An 18,723-nucleotide genomic window follows, 5' to 3' on the forward strand; every position below is an offset into this window, starting at 1 on the left:
AAGAGAGAATTTTATTTCTCCACTTTAATTTGTATTGTTGAACCATTTTTTGGGGTTTTTAGGTTAATTTATTGGTTTTGGGTTGTTCTAAGGGTGTTTATTAAGTTTTTTTAGGTGAAATTGATTAAAATTAGAATTTTTAAGAAAAATAGCACTGCTTTGATTTTCCGATTACTTTTGTGATGTTTCGAAAGTGTATAATTGTTTCCACATAGAATAGTTATATAATCAAGGCTTTAGTAACAATGAGTTTAAATAGACTTTTCATGTTGAATTTCCTTTTCAAACCTTTGAAGATATGCTCTAGTGCCCTCATATTTTTATTATGTAATTGCAAATATCTCAATTGTGTTCTTTTTAGTTGGTATGATTGTACTAAAATGAAAGAAGAGTTTGGGGTAGAGATCACCAAAGTCAATGATGGGTTTAAGCTTAAGGTTGTGATAGTATAACCGAGTTAATTTGTGGGATGTTGTTGTAAAGAGTACTTTTCACATAACATAGTTGTCTTGGGTTATAAGCTCTATGATGATTTGCATCTTTTATATATGCTCTATTAGATATGTAAGAGCATCTTAGTTGTCTTGATTACACCTAGTTAAACTTATTTAAGAAAAAATAAAAATTAAGTACTCATTTGTGAAAATTAGATTAGTTAATATGCTTATATAATTATAAAACTGGACATCAACGTCTACCTGTAAACTTTTGAATAAATGAAGAATTTAATGACTATAATGTTAAATATATCAATCCAATATTTATCCATGTAAGTAAAATATCAGCATTTCACTATCGCTTATGAAAGGAATCATTATGGATTAACAAATTATTCCTTTTTTTCCCTCAAATCTTTTAACTTTAGTTATCGAACATTATTTTTTAATTTCACCTTTTATTTTTTATTTTGAAATACCATTAGGATTTTAGTTTATTTTTAAGTAAGATTATAGTTTTTTTATCAAGGTTTTTTTTTTTTTTTGCAAAGTCTATCACATTTGTTTTGTTTTTCGGAAAAATAAATGTTCTACAACTTTTCTACTATCACCTATCCTTATTATCATGTAATATCTTTGAATAGCTCGTGAATTGTTAAAAGTTCATTTTATTTTACCTTTTTAATAACTATCATTTTTCACTCAAGTGTCTTCTCCATCACTTACTTGTTTTAACATTTTATCTATTTATCTTCTTCTTTTTTACACACGAGGGTAAAATAAAATTAATCAACTCAGGTAATTGATAGAAAATAAATTTTTTTTAAATGATAAACTCGTATAATTTATACAAGGGGTAAAATGAAATTAACTCAATTTTAATTCTTGTGAGCCACCAAGCATGACTAGCTGATTTGAGAGCTAGCGATGACCACACATAAACAGTGTGATCTACTGATCTTAGGCAGCGATGACCACACAAAAACTTGTCCTTGCTAAACACTTCCAGCGCAAGCCAAGTCTAAGACGTGTGAAAATAACGCGTACATCATTCCTTGGAAAATTCGCGTTCTCCTCTCAAACATCACGGTCCCCATATACATTCTTTTTTTCATATGTTGAGGTTACTTATTCAATAACGGTATGGCCAAAACTATTCTGATATGCTTTGAAGACAAAGCTCTAATGTCTTTCCCTATCATTAATTTTAACCAACTCTCAAGATTTTGGCTTCTGTTTCTTGTAGTCACCTCCTTTCTAGTCACTACTCTCCCCCATGGAGCTAAAGACATCAATGATAGTAAAGTCACAAACATTGGCGCCATCATTGATGTCAATTCAAGAACCGGGAAAGAAGAGAAAACAGCAATGGAAATAGCAGTTCAAAAGTTCAACAATGGGTCACCAAATCACAAGCTGTCTCTTTACTTTCAGGATTCCCGGAGTAGCCCACTTCAAGCTGCTCGTGCTGGTAATATTCTTCTTCTTTTTTGGTCTCACTTTATGATGTATAGTTCCATGTACTTTTAACGTTTAGCCATGACAAGAGTGACTACACTAATGTTGCTCCATGAATTATTCTTGCAGCTGAAAAGTTGATTGAAGAGAATGAAGTGGAAGTGATTATTGGTATGGAAAGATGGGAGGAGGCAGCTTTAGTTGCTGATATTGGAAGCCAATTTAAAGTTCCAGTTATTTCATTTTCTGCACCTGCCATAACACCACCATTAGCATCATCTCGTTGGCCTTTCTTGATAAGAATGGCTCACGGTGATTCTAACCAAATAAGATGCATTGCATCTGTTATTCAGTCTTATAACTGGAGGAGGGTTGTCACTGTTTACGAAGATTATACATATGGTGGTGATGCTGGCATGCTGGCTCTTCTAACTAAGTCTCTTCAAGATGTGGGTTCAGAGATTGAATATAACTTAGTTCTTCCACCATTTTCCTTCGTATCTGATCCAAAAGATGTTGTTCGAGAAGAACTGACAAAACTACTAAGTGAAAAAATACAATCTCGGGTTTTTATTGTGCTCCAGTCATCGTTGCCCATGATGATTCATCTGTTTAGAGAAGCTAAGAAGATGGGATTTGTAGGAAATGACATGGTATGGATACTTACAGATACTGTTACAAATTTCTTGGACATGGTTAACACTTCTGTTATCCACTCCATGGAAGGTGCTCTGGGAATTAAGAACTACTATTATGATAATACGAGTTCCTACCAAACTTTTCTTACCCAATTCCGGCAGAAATTCATATCTGAATATCCAGAGGAAGGTTACTATGAGCCAGGATTCTATGCTCTACGAGCACATGACAGCATTGCTATCATCACTCAGGCCATGGACAGACTGTCTAGTAACACTCGCAGTCCAAAAGTGTTTCTGGATAACATATTAACAACCAAATTTGTTGGTTTAAGCGGCGAGATAAATGTCAAAGCAGGTGAGTTGTTGCATAGCCCTATGCTGAGGATTGTGAATGTGGTTGGAAGGAGATACAAGGAGCTAGATTTCTGGATACCTGAGTTTGGATTCTCAAACCAACCTGTGGTGGCAAAAGGTGGAGCTGGAAATAGTACAGAAGCTATAAGGTTGAAAGGGCCGGTGATTTGGCCGGGCGACCTACAACGTCGTAATCCAAAAGGCTGGTTGATGCCTACTGATACAAAGCGGATGATTATTGGTGTTCCTGGTAGGACCTCATTTGAGAAGTTTGTGAAAGTATCAACAAACGCTGCTGGTAAGAAGGAATATGATGGTTTCTGCATTGAGCTTTTCCATAAGGTGCGAGAAGTTCTGGAATATGATCTGCCTTATCAATTTAAACCCTTCAATGGCACCTATGATGATCTGGTGGATCACGTGTACAACAAGGTAAGAACTAAATCCTCTTATGTCTAAACATTCAAATTTCTCGATGGTGATCATATGATGAATAGCACTACAAGATGATTTTGTTGTTTCAGTCTGCCATAAATATTTCTTTTGTTATCTTGTGTATAACCCCTTTATTCATAAAAGAACCTTTTGAAATTTGCTTTTGATTCCCTTTTTTTCATAAAAGAATCTTTTTTAGCACTACAAGGTCGCTATTCAGAGAGTTGACCAGAAGTTATTGTTTGATAATACTATAACTTGCGGCTGCAAATCAAAGCTTAGCCTAAATGATTAATTAATAAGTTGGATAATTTGAACCAGACAAAGCCTCAAAGTCAAAATTGTCCAGCACAACAAAATCAGGAATAATAGAAAATGGAGGGGAAAGATTATTGTAGAGAACATGCAAAACCCCTTTCTATTTTATGCTTTATTAATACTTATTCTCCAACACTTTTCCAATCATTGTTTGAACTTTGAAGTTTGACTTGGTCCTCTAAAGGTGTAGTGAGGTGCGTGGGAAATAGAGTAAAGATACAAGGCCTGCGAAATTATTTTATCTAGATTAGATTCTGTGTTTTTGTTCGGTTTTGACATATTTCTAACAGATTGTTGCTTATCATTTGTGCTAAAAAAATTTGAAGACATTCGATGCCATTGTCGGTGATGTAACCATACTAGCCAACAGATCAGATAAAGTTCAATTCACACAACCATATGCAGAATCAGGATTGTCAATGATAGTTTCAGCAAAGTCTGAAGAGTCAGCATGGATGTTTATGAAGCCTTTCACAAAGGAAATGTGGTTGGTCACTGGTGCTATATTGATCTACACAATGTTCATACTTTGGTTCTTGGAGCATCACACCAATCCTGAGTTTAAAGGCCCGTGGAAGAATCAGATGGGCACAGCTCTGTGGTTTACTTTCTCTTCTCTTTATTTTGCACACAGTAAGTAGAAACTGTAAAACTAGAACAATTTCTTGTGCCATCCACTTAAGATTCTTGAGCATGCACAAGAGAAAATATGTTTCATCTAGCATTGGCAGCTCCAATGCATTAAAAACAATGGTTCACATTCATAGCTGTGGATGGAGATATTACTCGATTCTTTATTCAGAGTTAAAATCACTCATAAGACTACTGCTTTTCTATGCAGGGGAGAAAGTATACAGTAACCTCACCAGAGTGGTTCTTGTCGTGTGGCTTTTCGTAGTATTGATCTTAAACTCGAGCTACACTGCCAGTCTCACTTCAATGCTGACTGTCCGACGTCTGCAGCCAAATGTTACTGATATTGAGTGGCTGAAAAGGAACAGCTTAAAAGTTGGCTGTGATGGAGATTCATTTGTACGGAATTATCTGCGGAATGTTCTTGGATTCAAACCAGAGAACATCAAGAATGTTGGCAATGAATACAACTATGAAAGGGAATTTGAAAGTGCCTCCATATCTGCTGCCTTTCTTGAACTCCCATATGGGAAAGTTTTCATCGGTCATTACTGCAAGGGATATAGTGCAGCCACACCAACCTATAGATTTGGAGGACTAGGTTTTGTGAGTTCTTGACTGATTTCGATCAAAATTTTCTATTTCGCCATCTTAAATAGTCGAGCAATTACTAGCACTCTTTCAAAGATGCATTTCCCCGCATAAGTGACTGATTGAATACTGCTTTGATTCTCTGTCAGGTATTTCAGAAAGGCTCTCCTATCGCCGCAGACGTTTCCAAAGCGATCCTGAAGCTATCAGAAAACGGAGAGCTGAAAACTTTGGAAGAAAAGTGGTTTGCTCCCTCACGAGAGTGCTCAAGCAGTGCAACTGACAATGATATAACTGAAAGCTTGAGCCTGCAAAACTTCTGGGGTATCTACATTATAACTGGTACCACTTCGACCATTTGTTTGCTCCTATTTCTATTTCGATTGCTGAAGAATTACCATCATCAACAAGACGAGGATAGAGGCAATGCAACTCCAAGTGATAAGAGTGTTTGGGGGAAAACAGTTACTCTAGCAAGGTATATCTATCATGGAGAGACTGTTATCCCAGGAGGATCTCCAATTTCTGCTCCTTCCCCTGATGTCTATGAATGGAACTCTTCGAGGAGGGAATTCACTAGTCCTGAAGACACTCCAGAGAATCTTCAGCCCTCACCACCAGCTGAAATTGAAGTTGTAAATATTCCAGATTTTGACACCAAAGAAAACAGCAATTAGGTCTGACACTATCACTTCTCCCATGTTAAGTGTAATTATTTGTGACTCTAGTTTTACATCTCACAGATTTACTGTGGTTTGGAGATGTGCATTGAATCGGACCTGCAATGCCTTCTTAGGCCAGCGAGAATATATAATATGAATAGCAAGCTACAAAAGTGATCCTGAAGGCCCACGGGTAATGAAAGATGTCTTTCGGATCGGTGAATATAACTTGTAGAGAATTGATTGGTTGTAAGTAATGATTTTATTTATGTAAAATATATTTATTATTAATTAAAAAAATTATTATTTTTAATATTTATATATATTTAATTAATGAATATAATGTTTAATTACTAATCTACAGTAAAGATAGAGTTTATGAGACAAATGATTTGCAAAGAAAATTAAAATTGTTATAATTATGAAATTCTTATTGTATCAAAATATTATTTCTAAATGTTCTCGGCTAATGTTTTATTAAAAGTGAACATTAATTAGAGCTATTGAGACTAGTGTATATTATATTTTTTCTTTTATGAAAAAAAAAACAGTTCCTCTCATAAACTAATGCATAAAGAATACCTGGAACTAATATGTAAGTTCTTGTCAAATAACATGTACATTGAATTAATCAGCAAAAAAATTTCATATGGATAGATCACTTATGTCTATAAAATGACTCACGTAATAGTTATGTAAATGATCCTTATACTCTTGATCACTAAGTTATCTTATATAAAGAATGTTATGCTTTGATCGTGACCACACGTTGTCTTAATCAAGGCTAACAAACAAGTAAATATAGATTATAACATAAACTATATGAAGATATTTAAGTAATCAAAAGAGGATTCATTATCCTATGTGTATTAGAAAAAAATAATATTCATCTATTATCAAATAGTATTGATTGTGAGATCCTTGGCTAAGATGGAATGAGTTTTGAAAAAAAAATTAAAATCTTATTAAAATAATCAATAACTATATTGTTGATAACTAACATATTTGACAAAGCTAACATATTACATATTATAATATCTAAATTGAAATATTCTTGATGAATGAATAATAATTATACTAAGAAACTGAGTATTGAAAAGTTAAGTTAAACTACTTATAACTTTTTTAATATTTGAGAGATGATGACAGATTGCTAGATATTGTACTTGATCTTCAATTATAAGTCAATCAATTGTTGAATTGATAATAAATTAAGTTATTTAATTTATTTAATCTTGTTTTTTTTTTAGTATTATGATTTATATTTGGGTCAACTTATTAGGGAACCTAATGAATCACGCACATAAGAACCATTGATCAGAAATTAAAATGGAATGATTTATCAAGTGTGACTTTATTGTAAATAAATTTTAGAAATTAAGGATTAAAATATAATTAATACAAGGTATTACAATTCTAGACCTAGAAAAAATAATCAAGTAGGGACTTAATTGAATAAATTTATAAAATTATCCTAAAATAATATTTATGATATTATTTAAGGGGTAAATTGATAATTTGTCATTTATAGGTTTTTTAGATTTTCCTATAAATCAAATGTTATGCCTTTTATTTTCTAAAAAATAATAAGGTAAGGAAAGCACAATATAAAAACATCTAAAACATTTAAAAAAAAAAAAAAAAGCTTGCACTCTAAAATATAGCAATCTTTCACTCCTAAAAGGGTTTAAGAGATTTTTCAATGGTAATTCGTGTGGATTGTCATTAGAGGTTGGACACTTAGACGGTTTGTGATTTGTGACAATTCAACCTTGAAGAAAATATTCAAAGCCGAAAAGAACATCTAATCTTCAAATAATCTTCGCATAAACCCTAAACAACTCTAAATCTGTCTAACAGGATCCTTGGAGCTCCTAAGAATTTTTAAATTTATCATTTTTGTTGCGTGTATACGTTTTGAAAAACCCAACATTTTAACCCTCCCCATGGTGTTTAATCCTAAGGGATGCACGCAGTACAAATTTCATGATGCAGAATTCACTTGATTCATCTTATTAGTTCGGCTCGCCTGACAAAAATTTCTTTAAAATTAGAGAATTCGATGAACTATAAATAATCTCTTAACAATCCCATCAAATAAGTAGTAGATTCATTAAGTTGTGAAACTTTGCCCTTCCATAATGTTATATGCTTCCAATGCCAATAAAAAAAGTAAAACATGTAATGGTATTTAACATTTAGAAAACCACCAAATAAAATGTGTCCCAAGCTGAAATATAATAAGTATTGCCTCATCCTAGACCATCACAAGGAAAACTATAACAAAATCCTTTTTATTTGACATTAACTTAGAACCATGATCATCTAAAGCACATTATACTAAGATCAATGTTATTGTATGTAAACCTAGAGCAATAACATGATAGATTGGCTAAACTAAGGGGGCGAAATTAGCATTGAAATTTATTTTTATTGACCAATTCAAATTAGCTCCTTCCTGAACACGGCATACAACTCTCCGAGTGTGCTTGTTCCCCTTTTCTTCCTTGCTATGACAAGTCTTTTTGAAATAACTCCAACCTATAATTGACAAATTCATAGGTTCAATTTCTATTGGTTGCATACCAATGAGACCTTCCAATAAATCTATTGGAATTAGCTCTATATTAATGGAATCTCATCATCCATACATAACAAATTGGTGTGGTATTTTCATATCATAACATATGAACAATAAGAACTAGCATTCTTGTTGAGACTAGAACTCTTTATCTGTGAGATTCAACAACTCTATATATAACACCCCGTTTTTATTTTCTTTTTTTTTTCAAGTCCTATTTCAAAAGTCCATAAGGAGCGATGAATCCCTAATTATATTGTCTTTTTTATTCATAAATTGTCAAGGTGGAGTACGATAAGGGTAGAAGAAATTTCATATGGAGCGGTGAAATGCGTAGAGATTGAAAAGAACACCAACAGTGAAAGCACTCTACTACGCTAACATTAAAAGACCAAAACTAGGGGAGCGAATGGGATTAGATACCCTAGTAGTCATAACCATTAACGATAGTTACTGAGTGTTGTGCGTATCAACCCGTGTAGTGTTGTAGCTAACATGTTTTGCCTAGGGAGTATGTTCGCAAGAATGAAACTTATAGGAATTGACGAGGGGCGCACAAGTGGTGGAGCATGTGGTTCAATTCGATGCAAAGTAAAGAACCTTATTAGGGCTTAACATTCAATGAATCCTTTTGAAATAAAAGGGTGCCTTCGGGAACGTGGATACTAGTGGTGCATAGACGTCGTTGGCTCGTGCTATAAGGTGTTGGGTTAAGTCCCACAATGAATGCAACCCTCTTGTTTAGTTGCCATCATTGAGTTTGGAACCATGAGTAGATTGTTGGTTATAAGTCGAAGGAATGTGAGGATGACATCAAGTCATCATGCTCTTTATGCCTTGGGCGTACATGTGCTACAATGGTTAAGACAAAGAGTCGTGATCCCACAAAGTTGAGCTAACTCTAAAATCTTGTTCTTAGTTCAAATTGCAGGCTGCAACTCGCTTCTATAAAGCTAGAATCTCTAGTAATTTTCGATCAGTCATACGGTAGTGAACTCATTCCTGGGCCACACATTGGTCGTCACACTAAGAAAAGTTGGCTTACATATACCTAGTTTGATCCCACTCTTCTAATGAAACCATTCTCTTGAATTTTATTTTTTTGTAAACCCTTGTCTTTATTTTATTTAATTTGTAATTTAGCATTATCCCACATGGATACAATCAATCTAATTGCACGAAGTTTTTAATCTTAATCATTGCATAGAAATATAAGTCTGTGGTTGATCTAAGTTATGTAATTTATTCTTTATTAATATATTTTTTTTGTTAATCTTTGAATTGAATAAAATGGGAATCATTCTATAAAACCTTTTTTTTTTCTTATAAGTCTTTAGTTGATCTAAGTTATGTAATTTATTCTTTATTAATATTTTATTTTAGTTAATCTTTGAATTGAATAAAATGGGAATCATTCTATAAAACCTTTTTTTTTCTTTTTACAACTCCAAATTTTTTTTACTATTCTTTTAGATCTGGTCCAAGATGAACTATTGTAGGGCATTTATTGAAACTATTAAATTCAAAATATGGTAAAGTAGCATTGGGGTGGGGAACTACTCCTTTGATGAGTGTCATAATGGCTCTATTTACGGTATTCATATCTATTATTTTAAAGATTTATAATTCTTCTGTTTTACTGGATAGAATTTCAATGAATTAGATTTACAAGAATCACTAAATTCTAGCTTTTCAATACAAGTCATATCTTTCTTCACAAATATCATTGTGTTCAAATAATCCGTAAATGCAATTAAATCTAGTTTTTTTTTTTCAAGAAACATGGAAACATAGATCCAAAGAGTTCGAATTCAAAAAAAGATAGACGTGTTTTTCATTATATCTTTATCTTCGGGCCGGTTTAGGGTAAAAAAAGAAACAATTAATTCATCTAAACCTCCTTGGCTTTGTACCTAGAAAACAAATCGAGTATATGTTTCCCTCCTTTTCCTGCTAGGATTGGAAATCGTGTGTTTTTAATATTCATACGATTGAATCTTTGGATTGTTTGTTGACACGAATAAAATGAAGAAAAACCTCTGAAATAATTCTATACCTCTGAAATAATTCTATATAACTCCAATAAGAGCCGGTTTATCTAAATAAAGATTTAAAAGGAATTTAGTTGGAATAACTTTCATTTCATTTATATTCTTTTTACTTTGAAAATATGAAAACTGGAATCATTAAAATATTTATTTGGTTACTATTAAAAGGATATTATTTAGAAATTATTTACAAAATAAATTACTCCACTCAAAATCAAATAAAATTAGAAATTGAATTCAATTTCAATATAAATAGTTCAACACAAGCATTGCATCTCTGCCTTCTGCCTGAATGGGGAAAAGCACTAGTCCCAGTCCTTTGCAAATCGATAAGATCGACTGATACCAAGCAGCAGTAAAGGTAAAGCTATTAATTAGACTTGAGCTGGCCGAAAAGTAAAGGCCTGAAAACCAGAAATATTTCACGTCCGAAGCGGCCCTAGCAAGTCCTCGTTCAATTTTAGGAGTGCTCTATCAAGACTTATGGCGAAGAGTCCACGCGATCACAACTTAACAAGCTGCTCTTATTTCACATTTAACTAGTTTATATGAAGAAATTACTTGGGACTCTAGTGATCTTACGTGGATAGTGCGTTATGACGTGTGCATCCTGGTTCACAGAAGGAAAGGACATCACTGACCAAGTTCCGGTTGGAGAGCGATGAAACCCTGCATCATTATAAGAAGAGCTATGCTCCAGAAAGATATGTAGCAACTAACTACTTTCTTACATAAACCACGAAGAAATACAAAGGGATTCTGAATAAACAAGCCTCTAAGTCTGCTGCTGAGTGACAATTACCAACACAAAATACAAGCAAAGCATGCCCCGACTAGCATACAAGGAATCAGAAGTCCTGCAATGCAACTTTGATTGCTAAATTAGTCAGGATTTGGGAGGGAACTCAGAGCCCTAAATGGTTTCCAAAATCCAATCTACGGGGAGAAGCTCACAGGAAATTGGGGATATGATGGTGTTAGTCCACAACAAATCAGAAAAAGTCAGTTCCCTCTTATGTATATATCAATCTCATTTGACCCGAGAATCTTAGTGCATCACTGACTCCTGCTGGATATGCTTCTAGTACAGCTCAATCACAGCCAAATTCCGGTTCATCTTTTATCCGGTGGAAATGCATCCAATTTACCAAAAGCCTCTTCCTCTTCCCCTTCCACGTCCACCCCATCCCCTGCCCCTGCCTCTGCCCCTTGGACCGCCTCTTCCACCATAGGATATACCTTCCAATGCCCTGTTAACAAGTTGATTTGGCAGGCTGCCAGCCCCACGACCCTTTTTTGCCATGTTCCCAGAACCATTAGCAGCAGCAGCAGGTCGTTTCGCTCTGCACACAAGAATACATAGCCTAAGAATAGATCTGCTATTTCAGAGAGAGAGAGAGAGATCTGTACAGAAGAACAGGCTCGTTCAACTAACATAACATTTGTAGGCATTGCTATGCAGAAACTTTATGGGAGTGACTTTCACTTAACTTATTTAATTTTTATGGGCAAATATCACTTCCTATAGTTGCCTAAGACACAAAGGACATTGTCTAATCACTCACTCCAAAGACAAGAGCCCTGTCACTTTGAGTGACATTGTTATCACTCATTACAAAAAGTACTAACCTCATATTTTCATAAGCTTAGTCCACTAACAAAAATCCCACGATAAAGTACATTTAGCCCATCATTTTCTTGATGTCCATTTAAATCCTCAACCAAATCTATGACAGAAGACTCCATCATAACAACTAGGCAAAAAAAATAAAATCAAACAATTTCTAAATTTAAGGCTGACAACTGAACATTTGAAAAAATGATAGGGGCACAAATACATTTCACTCCTCCTTTTTAATTAACCAAGATCATTTCAAACTTGCCAAAGTTTTTAATATAAAAAAAAAAATAGAACCAAAGACAAGAATTAGACATCTCTCATACCCAGCCTGGACGGTAGTGGAAGGCACAGAAGGTTTTGTTAATTCTTTCCAAGAGAGGTTGACACTCTTATCTCCAATAAATGATGGTATCTTTGAATGCAATGGCTGAAAATTGTAGAACAATATATGAGTTATTGATGCTTCGATAATACATAAGCATGGAATTCACTTTCTCAAAATTTCATTCTTTATAAACCTTTGTCATTGCCAAAATGTTATTGCAAGTACGCAATCCAGTTGTCGTGTTCTGTTTTTGTGTTTTCTGCACATTACAATATAAACATGTTTGTAAGATACCGCTATGAAAAGCTACATAGAAGACAATAAAATCTCCATATCCTGAGAAATTAACTTACTATGCTATCCTTTGCCTCATCAGACTTTGCAGCTGCCATTGCTTTGTTGTGTTCAGCCATTCCCTGAGTTAACTTTTTCATGGTAGCCCTGGTTAGATCTTCTACACTACTCAACCTGCATCATCAGACACCAAAAACAATGTGAATGGAGGACCCATATTAGAGCAACAGAAATATTACAAAGTCGTTAGGTTCAAAACCATGAAAATTGTTTAATTGAAAGAAGGGAAAAATAATAAGCCCTTAAGACTACTAATCACAGCTCCCTTGGAGTTTGAGACGGAAGCTATTTATCTTTCTTTTTTTCTCTACTCAAGTGAATTCATTTCATAAGCTCAAAATCTCTCTTCACTTTAGAGAAATTTCTTCCAGGGCTAACAACATGCATTTAGAAAAGTAGAAAGCACTGTCGTTTTAGACAGGATGATGAAGGCACACTGGTGAAGAATAAAGAACAATTTCCTATCTGCACCAGTTTAGAAGCAGCAAGGTCACACCAAGAATTACAAAACAAAATTAAAAAAAAATGATGGATTATAATTACAGAAAATACTATTTTGTTCATTTCAAGTTAAAGAACAAGAACCACTCAATTAATTCAAAAAAAAGAAGTCAGAAATCCACTTTTGAATTTTAAAAAAAAAAGCCACCTCTCTGTCAATTCTGTGTAAAACTCAGAGAAGTCCTCCCCAAGTCGATCTGATGGCTGGCCAGTCACAATCTTGTAACCACACAGGCTGTTTGTAGCATTCGGAGCCTTTAAAACAACAAAGATCAAAATACGCATCACAGAGCTGATACATGCAAGAGTATGCTGGAAAATGTAAAATCATGAAACTACAACCTTATGAGCTAAATGGTGAAACGCATATAACAAACACTCAACGTAAGTAAAGTTCATCTCTTCTCCACTCTTCCTCCGCGGCATGTATTTCTGAGTCGAAAAAAAAAAAGAAGAAAACATTACTATATGAGACCACAGTCTACATCAACACATGAGTTTTTGTTATATGCAGAATGTTTAGATAGGTTTTCACGATGAAATACGATAAAAGATCCTTCTCATGGACAAAAAACTGAAAATCTGAGAGAACAAACACACTAGCATTACCGTGTCATTAGAAGTGCATTTGATATAATAATTTCCTTTTTCTTTTGTAATCCATCTTGGACAAACAACAAAAGTAATCATGAAAAAAGAAAAGGTTACCTTCAGAAGCTGAACGACAGAAGGGAGAATCTGGCGTGAATCCTGTGGCAATGTAAAAGGTGAAATTTCTGCAAGTGCTTTGAGCAAATCAAGCTTTCGTTCATCGGGCAACTAGCATAGAGAAAAATTATTAGAATGGACAAGTTCTTGTCCAAAGGCATATGCAAGAACAACCAAAAAAGGTAAAAAGAATAAAGATATCTAAAGATAATGAAGAAGCAGAAGGTAGCAAACTACCTTGTCAAAAACAGGTACGATGTGTTTGTTCAAATAATTGAGGAACCTGCTGCTCGATGCACCCCTCTGTGTTCATAAATTAATGGGGACAAGTTGTAAGGTGAGGAAAAGATGCAAAATACACAAAATCCCAGTAATAAGAAATACAGTCCATACCAGGAAAAATGGAAGTGCCATATACAGGCACGATATCAATCTGTCAATATGGTCTGTATCCGAAACCTGTGTTTTGATACCAATTCAAGTCACTTTAAAGGGATTTTTATAACATCAGGGAGAAAAAGAAATATCCGCAAATACTGTGTATTTTGAAGTAAAATGACAGCATGCATTGCTAAAAACCATGAAGAATCAAATCCATCACTTACAACTGATTTCTGAAAAAACCATTACAGTTTACAACACCCAGCATATGAAAATATAAGTAGATCACATGTTCAAGCATGCACAAATAAACATTGTACACAACTCATTAGCTGATTAATTAGTGGTGGAAAGAGGAAAACACCATAAAACAGCAACCACAAAAGAAGTATGACTAAAACATGAATGAAAATGAAGTTGGAACAAAATACAGTTTTGATTTTGAGAGAAACCTCTAAAATCTGAATCTGTTATAAAAAATATAAAAGATCGTCTCGTCAAACAGCCCTGCTAGGCTATTTGCACTAATTAAAAGTCCTAAACTTATCCTTTTAGAAAAAGAAATCACTAATTCAAAAGTCACAAGCTAATCAAATGACAGCTCGAGAATTCAAATATCATCGGGATTTCTGATTAAAAGAAATTAATAAGGAAAGCAAGAATATTCTTCCAAAGCTCATGTATCACTTATACTCTCAAGCTTTTGGAGATGGTATTCTCTCCAGCATGTTTAAAGTCTTCTGTTAAGCAGTATAGAATTACTTCTGCAAGCAATTAATTATACTATTCTTGAAAATTTTAGATAAGTTACAGATGTAAGTGCTACATCTTCCAGCTTAAAATAGAAAACTATGCGGACCAAACACATCTTAAAATTTCAGGTAGAATTAATCTTATTCAGGGCAATAATAAAGCTTCCAAAGCGTATTTCATCAGATTTCCGAACCCATTTATTCTTTAATTTTGACACAAGGAGCATGACCAGAGGCATGAGTGCATGTTACACCATGCTGTTAGAAGTTACATGGTGCATATAATAGAAGCAAGTTATCTATATATCCACACATACAGGAAACAAGAAAAACAAACAGCCTCCGAATTTGGATTATACCACAAGGCATTATTTATTTGTATCTAATCCCCAATATTCTATGAGTTGGTAGAACGAATCTACTCTGGAAGGAAACACACAAGTTTCTATTGTTGTTTAAGAGCAGATTTTGCAGTTATTACATAGGAAGTTGGTGTTTCATATTTCACAATGAAGTACTTAAATTAAGATCGCAGTTCCAACAATCACTTACATGAGACACATCAAATGCTGAATCTAAATCAGCCTGTCCTTCAATTATTTCAACTAGTTCTTTCATGCGTTCTGAAGGCGCTTTGTGTCCAAATATGCCCAAAGTTTTTAAGAAGTCCATAAACATTCTGAACTCTGCTCCGGTTACATCTTCTGAGCTCTAAAAGGAAAAAATCAAACTAGTCATGCATACTGTAATGGAACAGCAGAATTTAAAGTTTCATAGAAATAACTGTGAAGTTATAAATACCTTTTTAATCAAATCAGTTATATGACGCTCCATTTCCTCCTGAGGTCTCAGGAGTTCAGCTTTAAGTGGGAAAACCTGAGAATGGAGTTATTAGTCCTCAATTGCTGGCAAAAGCAAAGCAAAATAACATCATCTCTTACATAGCTTTGGGTAATCTTCTAACCTTATCTCTTACAAAGCTCAGCACTTTCTCACGAATAAGCTCATCCGTGCTTGGTTCTTCAACAGTCCCAATATGCTTGAATAAGGCAGACAGAGATGCTGCATAGCAAGAAGATATACAATTTGAGAAAAAACCAAAAGGGTAAAAGAGAATCCACAAAAAAATGTCTGTCACGTGGATAATTAGGAATAGTCAAGCATGTTTTCATTTTCTTTTCTTTTTTTCTCTCCTAGATGAAGGGCAGAAATCTATTAATTCATCCACCTAGAGTACAAACCATCAAAACCAAGATAAACTACCAATTAAGTTCATTAACTATATTTCATATGAAATATATGCAAACTAGTAACTGACAAAATTTAAAAACTCATCCTATTAGCAAAAATGCTTCCCAGTATTCCACAGCGTTGTCAACCCAAAACACAAACAAAGAAATCCTTCTAAGAATTCAGGTTGATTCTTCTTCCTAAATGTTCTTCTGCTTCACCCATATCTAATTTCATTTTAATGTGCACCAAAAATAGAATTGCAGCTTGAGATGCACTTATTATTAACAAGATGTAGTTGACCTTTTCTTCAGTTTGTATTTATCAATTCCCCAAAGTTGGGAAGAAGTCCACAATTCTAAATGGATTTGTCTATATGAAAGAGATGTTATTCTCTTTGAAACAATTATAATTTTCAAGAATCCATGGTGACATGATACAAACAAGCTCGTTTACAAATGTGCTGTTTAATAGCAATAGCAATACCAATTGCAGCTTTTTGAAAACATGATTCACCATTGACCAGGTCCAATAAGGATAACATTTGCCTAAATCAAAACCATGACATTTCCACCTTCGGGCATCAAAAATAGAAGTCTGAAGCACAATATCTATCAACTGCTAAATTTTACAAATTCTTATAACTTAAAGGTGCTACAGCAAAGCATGCTACATTTGTTTTGGTTGAAAATCAAAAGCAACCGATGTCACTAAGGGGGAAAAAACAGCAGAATTCTTGTACAAGCATATTCTAATTTTCCCAAACTTCTGACCTTGTAAGTTGGAACTATACAAGATATGTATCCTAGAGTCCAAAAGATAGTTATTGTATACTTATTTGCTCATTATATGATATGCATCCAGATTATTTAACCTATCTTAAAGATTTACCTTTCACATCCTGCCTCAACAGGGACATAAGGGCTTTATGCACAGCATCCCGCTCCACAATTTCCTCTAAAACCACCAAGAGAAGTCAACAAAAAATACATACTTTGTTGGTCCCCTCTCAAAATTTCTTTTTTTAAAAAAAAAAAAAAGTCTGATTACCAGCTGCAAGGAGTTGCACGAGAATATCCACAATTTTGGACAAATACTCAGGTGTATCCTTGCAGAATAACGGCAGTCCCCTAATCGCTTGCACCCGGACCTGCAAATGACCATTTAACACTTGATTCCGTACAAAAGGTGAAACAGTCCGTGATTGCTAGTTTAACTTGCTAAACAAATGCCTAATCAAATTTAATTCTTCAAAACACGAAAAAAAAAACATAAACCGTGTTCAAAAGGCATAAAAATGAGAATTAATAGAAATAAAAGTTTGTAAATTATATGAGATACACTAACCGCGAGCTCTTCTTGTTCAATCAAATCGATTTGCGTCTCGACAGCTTGACTGGAAAGCTCGGGGAAGAACTTGAAGAACCTAGGGATTAGCTGTGCCGCCAATTGCTTCGCTTTGATGCTCGTTTTAGCTGCATCCATAATCCCCTGGTAATCCTTCACATTCTACAATAATTAAACAAGAAAAAAAAAGGCAAGTTAAAATCACATAATTATAAAATGATTTAAAAGAAAGGAAATTCAAAAATAAATAAATAAATAAAAATAAAACTCTAGGGTTCACCTGAGACTTGTCTTTGGACTCACTGAGACGCTCGCCAAACTCGTAAAGTTTCTCGATGTGGCTGCCGTCGGCGGCGATGGTGTTGATGGTGGAGTCGGTCATTTGAAGAGAAACTGAGAGAGAGATTCAAAAATTGTTCAGAAGAAAGAAAATGACTAGTTCTAGTATTTCATTGGATTTATTTTTCATATTTAAATAACTGAAGAAAGAAAGAAAGAAAGAAAGAATAATAATTTTAAGTTTTAAGAGATGGAGACGTACAGATAAAAGGAGTTTCAGTTACAAGAAGAGTAGAGTGAGAGTGAAAGAGAGCTTCCAAGGGTGGTTTCGTTTTGATTGATTGATAAGAGAGAAAGATAGAAGAAAGACCTTCATCGATCACGCGGAGTCTGCAGGTGTTATCTTCCGAACTTTAACGGCGTCGTTTGCTTGGATCCCCTCTCACGCTTGGTTTTGCTCTCTCTTCTCATCTTGTTTTCTTTTACGTTTCAAAATTCAAAATTATTTTTAAAAGGTTTTGAAATTTTTTTCAAAAAACATTATTTTTTATATTTTTAAATTATTTTAATATATTAATCCCAAAAATAAATTTTAAAAAGTTAAAAAAATTATTTTAATATATTTGTTAAATAAAAAATAATTTAAAAAACAATTATTATCATAATAATAAACAGATTATGTGGTGTGTTTATTTCAGTGTTTCAATTATATTTTTAAAAAAAATTAAAGTTTTTTATTTTAAATTATTTTTTTGATGTTTTTGAATAATTTTGATTTATTAATGTCAAAAATAAGTTTTAAAAAATAAAAAAAATTATTTTAATATATTTTCAAACAAAAAAACTAATTGTTATCGCAATGTAAAAAACTATTTTAAGAAGTGTTTAGCACAACTTCTGCTTATGCATTTAGGTAATTTTTTAAAATGTTTTTGGCTTGAAAAAGATATTAAATTGATATTTTTTTAATATTTTTTATGGTTTTGATATGCTAATATAAAAAATAAAATAAAAAACTAAAAAAATTATTTTAATATATTTTTAAAAAAATGTTATTTTGAAAAATA

At 33.5% G+C, this 18,723-nt stretch overlaps 2 protein-coding genes across 3 annotated transcripts; one reads left to right on the forward strand and one right to left on the reverse strand.

The window, feature by feature from the left end:
• The first annotated feature begins 1,504 nt into the window (after positions 1 to 1,504).
• LOC133698569 (glutamate receptor 2.7-like) lies at positions 1,505 to 5,842 on the forward strand. 2 transcript variants are annotated; one of them, XM_062121544.1, is made up of 6 exons: positions 1,505 to 1,908; positions 2,025 to 3,322; positions 3,970 to 4,276; positions 4,485 to 4,882; positions 5,017 to 5,544; positions 5,611 to 5,842. In XM_062121544.1, the coding sequence occupies exons 1-5, from the start codon at positions 1,581 to 1,583 to the stop codon at positions 5,542 to 5,544; spliced, it is 2,859 nt and encodes a 952-aa protein (XP_061977528.1). In that variant the 5' UTR covers positions 1,505 to 1,580; the 3' UTR covers positions 5,611 to 5,842. The 2 variants fall into 2 exon arrangements, with proteins under 2 accessions (XP_061977528.1, XP_061977527.1); XM_062121543.1 differs by having other exon boundaries at positions 1,506 to 1,908; positions 5,017 to 5,842.
• Positions 5,843 to 10,865: 5,023 nt separating this feature from the next.
• On the reverse strand, positions 10,866 to 18,079 carry LOC133699878 (apoptosis inhibitor 5-like protein API5). The gene is made up of 17 exons (XM_062123383.1): positions 17,919 to 18,079; positions 17,658 to 17,770; positions 17,378 to 17,539; positions 17,081 to 17,180; positions 16,922 to 16,987; positions 15,765 to 15,862; positions 15,602 to 15,676; positions 15,353 to 15,511; positions 14,061 to 14,126; positions 13,905 to 13,970; positions 13,668 to 13,778; positions 13,302 to 13,391; positions 13,108 to 13,214; positions 12,458 to 12,572; positions 12,298 to 12,363; positions 12,103 to 12,206; positions 10,866 to 11,501 (listed from the first exon to the last, which is right to left on the reverse strand). The coding sequence occupies exons 2-17, from the start codon at positions 17,757 to 17,759 to the stop codon at positions 11,303 to 11,305; spliced, it is 1,686 nt and encodes a 561-aa protein (XP_061979367.1). The 5' UTR covers positions 17,760 to 17,770; positions 17,919 to 18,079; the 3' UTR covers positions 10,866 to 11,302.
• Between the last annotated feature and the right edge of the window lie 644 nt (positions 18,080 to 18,723).

The sequence above is a fragment of the Populus nigra genome, chromosome 7 (genome assembly GCF_951802175.1).
Source record: "Populus nigra chromosome 7, ddPopNigr1.1, whole genome shotgun sequence".
NCBI lineage: Eukaryota > Viridiplantae > Streptophyta > Magnoliopsida > Malpighiales > Salicaceae > Populus > Populus nigra.

Coding starts and splice junctions, on each gene's coding strand:
- LOC133698569 (XM_062121544.1), top strand. CDS start 1,581: ATGGCCAAAACTATTCTGATATGCTTTGAAGACAAAGCTCTAATGTCT. Junction 1,909..2,024: donor ACTTCAAGCTGCTCGTGCTG/GTAATATTCTTC, acceptor TTATTCTTGCAG/CTGAAAAGTTGATTGAAGAG. Junction 4,277..4,484: donor TTCTCTTTATTTTGCACACA/GTAAGTAGAAAC, acceptor TTTTCTATGCAG/GGGAGAAAGTATACAGTAAC.
- LOC133699878 (XM_062123383.1), bottom strand. CDS start 17,759: ATGACCGACTCCACCATCAACACCATCGCCGCCGACGGCAGCCACATC. Junction 13,392..13,667: donor CTGTCGTTCAGCTTCTGAAG/GTAACCTTTTCT, acceptor TTTTCGACTCAG/AAATACATGCCGCGGAGGAA. Junction 12,364..12,457: donor ATGAGGCAAAGGATAGCATA/GTAAGTTAATTT, acceptor TGTAATGTGCAG/AAAACACAAAAACAGAACAC.